This window comes from Bremia lactucae, linkage group LG16, assembly GCF_004359215.1.
Source record: "Bremia lactucae strain SF5 linkage group LG16, whole genome shotgun sequence".
In the NCBI taxonomy this organism is placed as follows: domain Eukaryota; phylum Oomycota; class Peronosporomycetes; order Peronosporales; family Peronosporaceae; genus Bremia; species Bremia lactucae.
Window position 1 is genome coordinate 407,165 of NC_090625.1, and position 10,216 is coordinate 417,380.

The following is a 10,216-nucleotide window of genomic DNA, read 5'->3' on the forward strand; positions in this document are numbered from 1 at the left end:
ATTTATATTTAATAGAATTAAATACAAATACCTATATTTACCAATTAAAATGTTATCTCTATAGATAACACTTAATATGTATTGCGACCGTATCTTTATAGATACCTCGCGTAACAGATGACGTTAGCCGTCATCACGGATGATGCTGGGCGTCATCCCTCCTAATGTGAATGCACCCATGTGCATCACATCCACAAGGGTTGGTCACAAATGTGCACCACATCCGAGTGTTGGGTCTAATTACTATTATTTAGTTATTGACCATCCCCTTAAGTACAACAAATGTACTTAATGGGGACTGTGTAACATTAGGGCAAATTTAGCCCGTTACAAGCGGTGCGTTAAGCAGCTCGCACTTCCTCCTTTCTCTTTGGACAATTTTAAAATGATAATTCATTCTTTGAGGAGGGATTGTGTAACGGTTAAAGTTGCCCGTATGTTACACATGCCCATTAAGTACACTTGGTGTACTTAAGGGGATGGTCAATTAGTTAAATGAAGTAGTTAGACCCATTGATCGGATGTGGTTCGCATTGTGACCCACTCTTGTGTGTGTAATGCACATAGGTGCATTCTCATTGAGATGGATGACGGCTAGCGTCATCCATTACGCGAGGTATCTAGAATGATACGCTCGCAATACATATTAGTGTTATCCGCATAGATGACATTTTATGATTGGTTAAAATAGGTATTTATATTTAATACGATTAAATATGAATCAGTCTGAAAACTACTTCCTACTTGGTAAATGCGCACGAGGAGTCGGATCACCGCTCCCGTGACGACACTATACTAGAATTCTTTGTGCTTTGGGTGAGGTCGCTAAGGCGCCCACCACAACTACCTCATGACACACGAGAGTAGACGGTCTAACCGCTTCCTCTCTGTGCTAGGGTGTGTGCCTAAGTAGGGCGTGGCCGCATTAATACGTGCCCGCCTACAATTATTGTTATAATATTTAGGGATGACAAAAAAGGATTTGTCACCGATTAGCAAATCAGAGGTGTTGGGTCTGTGGCAATAGTCGAAACGTCTGGAGTAAAATACGTCAAAACGTAATTGGAGGCACTGATTTGTGTTAATAAGTTTTTTTTTTAAATTTAGAGCACTGTTGGTTGTGTACAGCACGTATAATACATTTTCAGAAAAGAATGTAACAAGCAGCAGCTGAATGAGCTCGTACTTTTATGAATGAAAGTTGTGAGTCAAACGTTATAAAGCTCGTGGCTATTTTTTTTGCAGTAATTACATGTACGTGACTATGACAGGTTCTTGTTTTACATTGTTCCATCAATTGTCATGACGTCGTGATATCGCGTCATTGTAAGCTGTCATCCACGTGGATGGCGTCTGCGCCAACGATTCTCTAGGCTCGCTGAAGTGGTCAAGTAAAAGCGAGTCGTTAAATGGGGCCGTCGTAACTGATACGTTCTCATCTAAATCTGGTGTGTCCTCGGTCAAACCTGGTATGCTTTCGGTCAAATCTGGTGCGTCTTCGGTCAAACTTGGTGCGTCTTCGGTCAAATCTGGTGCGTTTTCGGTCAAATCTGACGTGTCCTCGGTCGATTCATCCGCTGAGGCATGCGTCGAGCCAGATACTTCTGGTTCCGGACCGGGGTCTTCATTAGAACAAGCGGCCGATTTCCTTAAGAGCATGCTCACATTCGCGTAGCTAAGTCCGATCGACGTGATCGTCGAAATATGGGGTTTCGCTTTCGGGATCCAAATAAAGTCAATGTGGTGCTTTGTGGAATTGTAAACCCACTCGCCACCAACGATGTTTCCATCCGTATCGAGCTCTAAAAGATAGTGATAAGTCCTACCCGTTGTGAATTTATTGATTCTACCAGAAGCCACAAGGCCGCCGTCAAGGTATGTTTCGGCGATCCACGACAGACGGGACTTAATGTAAACAATCCGGTCAGCCGCAACATTCCACGGGTATGACGCCAGTCCGTAGAAACTTTGAGCCGCTTCTTCAGGAGACATGACTGTCTGCTCAAAGACCTTGAACCCGCGCACGGGTTGGTTCCACACTTCTGCCGACGCATCGACGTCGACGATAAACGTCGCATTGAGTAACCCAAGCAGATTCGTCGCAGCAATGTGGAAAAGGGCAGGGTTGATGTCCCGTTGAGCTACATCTATATACCGGCCATAGGGGTCGGTGGCATTCCCGCGCCCTTTGTAACGAATGCCAGTAAAGACAGTGGCGACACCAGCGCCATCGTAGACGGACGTAATGAGGCCTTTGAGGTCCAAAGGTTGGAACGTCACGCCATTGTGCGTCACGGGGCAATTTGGTTCCGGCTCAAGAATCGCCGCGGGGGCCCACGCATGGCAGATGCCAAACCAAATGGGGATGCAGTACCCTGACGTTTCACCGGGACGGATCCCACATTTGCTACGATTACGGAGTGATTTGCACGTTTTGTGGTTCTCACAGACTGGACGTTTTTTCTGTGAATAAATGCCATTGTGAACAGACACGTTATTCATAAACGCCATGACATCCAGATTAAAAGCAGTGGCGTACTTCTCAGCAGGACTGGGATCACTTTTTCGCCAAATTACGTTAATGCTGTCTTCGAAAGTGGGCCAGAAGGGACCTGCCCACGGTGCCATACTATGAACGCATACAGTTGGAAGGTACTCTAGCTTGACCTGCATCTTCACGCCATAGAAATTTTCGAGCTTCTCGATATCTCGATTCGCCTCGCTCTCTAGGCGACGCTTAATGCCTAGCTTCGTCATGTACTTCACGACCTTCTCACTCTGAAGACGACGCGTGTCATCATACTCGTCCTGCTGCGCTCCAAACGCGTCACACCCACTGACGCAACCCTTGCTCGTTCGCTCCGACTGTTTCATACTTCGCTCATCGTTCTCCATCCATTGCGTTGTCTCGTCTGTGTATGCGTCATTGCACTCCGACTCTTCCGCCATAATCTTCTTGCCTACTTTTGTGTACACTGGCTCTATCGGAGCTCTTGACTTGTTAGAAAGCAATTCAGCGTAGATGACAGGAACCGTCGCGATCGTACGGACGTCGGGAAGGGTCGGGTCCTCCTGCACCTCAATAGCGCAGTCCTCGTCGGGAATTTCAGCCCCGTAGAACGGAGCGGATTTGGAGATCTTGTCATCCGTGCCAGACACGGTGTAGGGCCCATAGTATAGCGAGCCGGCCGTCGCATGCTGTATCTGCGGGACTATTACCGCGGCGATAGCGAGGGTAAACGCGGGCAAATAGACCATAGAACGCGACATTGTCACGAAGGAGAGTGAACTCCTTGACGTGGAGGAAATTGTTTTATGAGCGGCTCGAAGGATCGTGCGACTTTTGCGATCGAGCAAGTTGAACCCTTGGGCATCTGGGCCGATGCTGTGTAGATCCGAGCCTGTACAACATGTGATTCGCGTGGATGGGGCTCACGAATCAAGAAGATTTCTGGGATACTGACAAGGATTATGACAAAAAGCTGTTCTTAATTTCTAACAAAAAGTGGCGATCAATGAAGCTTTCGGTACGCTGACAACGAATGGTCTGCTGAGAACCACTTTTGTTTATCTTTTACAGAAACTTTCAGCCACAGTAACAGATACTGACTGGCCCTTTGACCGAATCACATCTTTGATCCGTCTCAACACATCTTATAAGGATGTACAAGGCAAGACCAGCAAATAACCATCTACTTGCACCGCTTGACAATTACGTAACATGCCTTTGGTCGCTATTTAGGAAGGCTGACAGCATGATTCTGGCGACGGGTTCCATATTTGCCTATAGCTTCACAGCAGGTACTCAGTCGCATGAAAGCGGGAGACAAAGTCATTAACCTTAGTGGGACATCGGAAAACGAAATGTCTCTGACTTTCTGATCCGACCTGCCTATGTGTTCCGTGTTTATCTACCGTTTTCTAATTCAATATTCAATCAACATTTTAGCTATCAAAACCTCGCATTCGAACATAAAACACCTGGTTAATGATGCGCTGCTATTTATAGTCTGCAGAAGCAGACTATAAAAAAAGCAAATTTTGATCTATGGGCTATTCTTACTTAACGTATGAGATTAGCCATCGATGATGCGACGGCGATCGTGATAGTTCGTGCAATAAATAAACGATATCAAAGAAGCGATGGGTCGTGTTACCACGACGCGGACTCGTAAATTACGATATACGCATTTTTTGGCTGCATTTCAAATTGAATGCGACATTCTAAATTGAAACATTTGCGTTAACGTAGTGGCAAATTGTCAAAAGGTTGTTGCCAGGACTTGCCCAAGATCACGCAGCATTTCGACATCAGAAGCGTGCAACGCTAAACTTGAAAGCAAGCTTTTTTCAAGTTACATGTCATTATCCTTTCTAAAAAGATTGATGAATCCTTTACCTATTTGGACTTTTCGAATTGTGTTTTATTTATGTGCGTTCTTGAGGCGCAAGCGAATATGAACGTCATTCTCGACAAAACCGAATAGTGTTTTCACCAGATATTTTGTAACGGGGCACTACGACTTGTACTGTTTCAGTACAAGTCCACTTTGCACTGCTTCACTTGCGAGTGGTGCCTTACGTCACTTCACGTACACTAGTACGTGCAGAGGAAGCCTTCTTGTAACGGGGTGTATCGTTACATGAAATTAACAATAAAAGATTGTTAATTAATATTATCCAAAAGGTAGATAATATTTGGAGGAAATTACTTTAAATAGTAATTTCCTGAATTCTTATCCATAAATAGGTATAGACCATTATGTCTATTTATTCCGCAGACTAATCAGCTGTAGAAGTAATCAAAGAGAGTTACGAGATAAGATAGATAAGAATTCATTTACATGTTTAGTATTAGTTTATAGTTAAGACAACATTTACAAAGATAGATAGAAGAGATACTTACTTTTATTATACAGTTTTCATTTAATTCTCTTTAAGCTAGTTGCCTTAAAGAGAAGTCTTCCTCTGCACGTACTAGTGTACGTGAAATAACGTAGGGCACCACTCGCAACTGAAGCAGTGCGAAGTGGACTTGAACTGAAGCAGTACAAGTCGTAGTACAAGAAGAGTATTTTACCCATACAATAGATTTACCAGAACAACGGTTCACCAACCGAAGTGTGCCCCATTACACACTCCTCCATCAGACTGTTGACACCGATGACAAGATTCGCTTTATTTATTTTTTGAGGTTGGAATATAAACAGCTAACCGTTCGGTTGGGTTCTGCATTCCTTTGTCTGATGGCAACTAAGCGTCAGCCCCAGACTCTTAGCTCCTTCCTTAACGATGAGAAGATGGTGGACTATGAAAGTCACGCTCTATTGGAGCGTCGCGACCAGCGAGCTCCTTCGGCGTCCTCGACTTGGGCCCGGAGGTCTCGATGATCAAGCTGCGACCTGTAACTTTTTTGAAGTGCTCTTCCACACTAATTGGAGTGAATCGATATCGCTGTGAGCTTTTGCTTTCGCAATGTCTGCAGCTTGACGACGAGCTTATTCCTCTCTGAGGATTGCCTGCTCTTAATCTTCGTCGAGCGCACTCGTAATTATGTTGGACTCAGGGTATGGTGTCCTGCGCAATGTAGCAAAAACATCCGCGGTACCACGTTCTGGGAACGGATGTGGGGTCCGACGATATTCGTCCACACGAGAGGTGTGTAGGAGCCGCGCTCCTTTTCCCCATCCTCTTCATGAGCGATACCTTACAAAGTAACATCAGTATTTGACGCGTTTGCGTGATCAGGCCCGTGAGGCTTCGGTGACCTCAATGAGAGAAATTCCGATCGTCCTGTTTCCAATGAAAACAAAAAGTGAAAAGGATGGGCCAAACTCTCAGTGAAGGTATTGATGCTTTAAAAGCGCGAGATGCCACTTCCTCGCGAAGGCTTTGCTCGGATTGAGGGCTCTTTTGACGCGATCCAAAACCTTCTGTCAACGTTGGAGCGTCAACAACCTCGTTTAGAGGGCCTGCTGGACATCCCGGTGAGGATACACTAATCTGCGCCATGGCCGCCTGTCTCGGCGGAAGCGCCTTCCCAATAAAGCTTAATCAAGCCCACGTAGAAATCTGGGTCTTGTGAGTAAGGTTTAGCGTGTAAGCTAGGCCCTTCTTGGCCACCACCCCAAATGGTCCAATAAAGCGCGGGCGCAATTTGGTCTTGAAGGTCGCGAAAACCAAGTTTGTAGGTAGGTTCTTAGCTTTTAGCAAAATTCGATCTCCGACCGCATAAGAATCAATACAACTTCTGCCTTTGGCATCCGCTTGTTCTTTGTGTTCGTCTTGGCTATCAGCCATCGCGTCACGCACATGTCTTAAGACACTTAATCGCGTTGCGAAAATTTCGCTTACTTGTTTCCGAACGGTAACAGGGCTGATATCAGCAAGCCTATCGGCTAATTCTTCCCCGCCAAGCCCTGAACCACGTAGTGGTATCGTTAACGGAACGCGTGGGTGTGTGAGAACGTTTACGTAGAATGGAGTATAGCCGATAGAGGCATGTAAAGCGTTAATTAACGCAACTTCACTTCCGGGAGTAGTGTGCTCGAGTGCTTTGGTGTCTCAGCACACACATTGCGCAGAACGACTTCAATGACGCGACTGACACGTTCAGTTTGACCATCGGTCTGCGGATGATCCGCTCTGGACATGTTAAATCTGGTGCCAAGCACTCCAAAGATCGATATCCAGTATTCACCCGTGAAACGGAAGTTTTGTTCAGAGGCAATTGCCGCAGGCAAACCGTGTTGTCAGAACGCGTGATCAATAAACAGCGTTGCTGTGCCTTCACCATCAATGATATCCGGCACAGCTGCTAAATGAGCCGTTTTGCTTAACCGGTTAGAAAAAATCATGATGCCTGTGTTACCGGCAGAATCTTTCGGTAGGCCAACCAAAAAATTCATTCCTATGGACTCTCAACACCCTGTGGGTTCGGGTAGACTGGCCAGTGGCGCAGCAGCGTCAGCCGAGTTTTTGACCCGTTGGCAAGTTTCGCATGTGCGAACGTATGTGCATACCCTTTTGTAAATCTTTGAATCACAAATAAATCTAGCTCACGGAGCCATAGCTTCTTCCTCTAACGAGATGACCACTAACAACAGTATTATGTGCCTCATAGAGGATTCGAAACGTTAAATCCTCATCCTGAGGAACAACGATGCGCAGAGTATATGCAGCATCTGTGTAATTAAGCAACATGCCGTTGTCGATAAAAAATCGATGTAAGCTCGCACGCATTTGCCGACAATTTAATGTCCGACTCAGTGCTCTTAAGAGCTCGCAGCAGAGCTGCGCACTGGTCATCCTTGACGTAAGCCGAACAAATTAATTCAGTTATAGGTGACGTTATAGTCGTTAAATGAGAGAGCGCATAATCCAGCCTGCGTGATACCGCACAGCCAAAGTATTCTGCTTGCCAGGCTTATATTCCACTTCAAAATTGTATTCGGCAAAAAATTAAAGCCATCGAGCCATTTTCTGAGAGAGATGGGGCGACTTAGCCGCATTTAGGTTTCGCAGAGCAAGAATCGTGGCATGGATAAGACTATCCTTAATTGCTTCAATAGCATCACTTTCGGTGATAGTCCAACATCTTTATAAGGAGATTAAATAATGGCCTAGCCATATCAGCGCAATTTTCGCTATATTTGTGCAAGTAGGTGGCGAGGCCCAACCACCTACTTAAATCATTTTAATTGTTAGGAACCGGTCAACCAACTATGGTTCTTACCTTAGCGGGATTCGCTTTAAGGCCTCGCTTCCCAATGAAGCACTCTAAAACGGGAATTTCTTCTGCGCCAAAAATGCGTTTAGATGCATTGGCACACAATTTATTTGTAGAGCACTACTAGCAAATGGTCGATGTGAATTTTTTCCACATCCGGCCGACCTTGCTCCGCACGATTATGGACAAAAATGTCATTAAAATAAGTCTGCGTATAGCTAGAAACTAGATAAGGGTGGAAAAGTTGCGCCACTAGACATTTAAATGGAGCCGGGGCGTTGGAGAGCCCTTGCGGCACAACGAACCATTCCCATAGCATACCGCTTGGGGTGCTAATTGCTGTAAGCGGGATATCGTTAGCTCGCATGAGCAGTTGGTAATGACCATCGATTAAGTCAAGGGCACTGTACATCGCGATTCCCACCATATTGTTCTGGAGAACATCCTTTCGAGGTATGGGGGTTTGTGCTGGTATAGTGGCAGCATTAAGCTTATTAAAAGCATGTATAATGCGCCATTCACCATTTGACTTTTTGACACAAAATTTCGGTGATGAAGTGAAGATTTATTCTCGCGTACCATACCATCTTCCTCAGCGCGAAAGTTCTATGAGCTTGGCACGGAAGGAATCGTCAACGACGTCACACTGTTCTTTTGTTAAAGGCCACTGTGCGGGTAACACAGTATTGGTTCCAGGAACCAAGTCGATTTCAAGACGGACACCTCTATCTGGAGGTAAAACCGATGGTGGGTTGGTACAAACCCTTTCTTGAAATTCCTCAACAATAGAATGAATCGATGGGATCTGTAATGACCGATGGCCCACTCCGCGCACAATGTACAGCTTTTTATGTTCTCCCGGACGGCTTCATCCAGAAGAGATGATGATTTTGACTAAATGTTTGGTCGATTAATCACCATCTCAGACAAGTCGCCAGCTCTTGAGGCTCGGCCACACTCATCAATAGACATTTCGTCTAGCTCTAAAACAGCATGTAACGAAGGGATTGCTTCAAGGCTAAATTCTCCTTCGATGCTACCGGTACACCATTTGCAAGCGTATGCAACTGCTCGCTCATATCACTTTCTGGCGTTATAGACGCTTCGCGTCTCTGCTGTCTCGAAGTCGAGACGATACGCCTTTTAGAGGCCGGGACTTCCAAGATTTAAGTTTCTTAACATTTGACCAGAGTTGATGTCCAATCCGACATTCGACGAGGAGTTGTGTAACTCAAAATTCTTGTCCAGTGATTGTTAACGTGTCACTTCACGTGCATCAGAGGGGTTTGACCCGAAATGCCCTGGCAACTTGCCAATAGTATCACAACAGACACTCAGTATGGTTCCACCTCGGCCCACCACGTTCGGTGGACTTAGATGTGCCACTCCAGGATATTAAACCCTTGATGACTCGCCCTAGGCCTATATTGCTTTCAGCATTCAGTGATTTTGAAAAAATTAATTTTGTACTGAAAATTCGTAACTGGAACGAGTGGTACTCGACGGAGTACGTACCCCCTAGTGTTTTTTAACATTTTACTTCATTATTTTAGACATTCCAATGTCTAGCACACTGACATATTCGGTCAGTGAGTCGCGCAAATAGCACTTTTGTTGCTTTGCAAAGGTGGGTCATGACTTCTAAAGCTTTGCTAGAAACATGGCGCGTTGCATTTAAGGTCTTAGACCTCCAATCTATCCATGACTCATGGTATTCAAGCCAGGCCATACCAAGAATGAGATCATATCTCGAATCCAAATCAAGGAAGAAACAGCGTTACACACTGTCAAAGTCCAGAAACTTAATACCTAACTTCAACGGAAATTTAGGAACGGTGACACGAGTCCCAGTCGCTAAGCGATAACTTCTCCTTCTCCCTCCTCAACGAGGCTTAGATTCATGGGTTCCGGTCCGTACGGATGGTACGGGCGGAGCCGACCAACGTAAATCGTAGGATGCGTTCGCATCCTACGTGGCAATTCTATTGTGTACGGCTCCGCCCGTACCATCAGTACGTGGCTTCTTCCGAGGACGGATTTCACCACCCTTTTCAAGAATCTCCAAAAGATTCGTGTGATCGTGATCCAGATTCTCATGTTGAACCTGAAGTTTCTCATGCCGGTTCCGAATATCCTCGAAACTACAATGACTGACGACATCATCTCATCGCGAACAGCATGATATTTTCGTTCGTACTCCAACATGGAGTACGCACTCTTCGAACGGTCTCCCAACCGCTCAATATGGTGAGCCTGCACCGTCTGCTTCAACGAGCGACGCTTGCCGCGCTCGTAGTCAAGTCCCTCCTCCAAATCATGGAGGAAGTGACCAATTTTTCGATCCTTGACATTAGATCCGACATACGATTCGGAGCTAATTTTCCCTCCTCCACCACATCCATTGGTAGATTCCGACGGACGTTTCCTTGTGGAACGTATCCAGAACCACTTTGATGTGAAGGGGCAGCGAACGAGTTATCTTGTTCG

General features: G+C 45.6%; 2 protein-coding genes across 2 annotated transcripts; one reads left to right on the forward strand and one right to left on the reverse strand.

Moving 5' to 3' along the window:
* Positions 1-1,293: 1,293 nt before the first annotated feature.
* Positions 1,294-3,270, reverse strand: CCR75_009718 (uncharacterized protein; the record flags this gene model as incomplete). Its single annotated transcript, XM_067967757.1, has 1 exon — positions 1,294-3,270. The coding sequence occupies one exon, from the start codon at positions 3,268-3,270 to the stop codon at positions 1,294-1,296; it is 1,977 nt and encodes a 658-aa protein (XP_067819410.1).
* A 155-nt stretch (positions 3,271-3,425) lies between these two features.
* CCR75_009717 (uncharacterized protein) lies at positions 3,426-3,688 on the forward strand (the record flags this gene model as incomplete). The annotated part of the gene is made up of 2 exons (XM_067967756.1): positions 3,426-3,527; positions 3,581-3,688. The coding sequence occupies 2 exons, from the start codon at positions 3,426-3,428 to the stop codon at positions 3,686-3,688; spliced, it is 210 nt and encodes a 69-aa protein (XP_067819409.1).
* Positions 3,689-10,216: the final 6,528 nt, after the last annotated feature.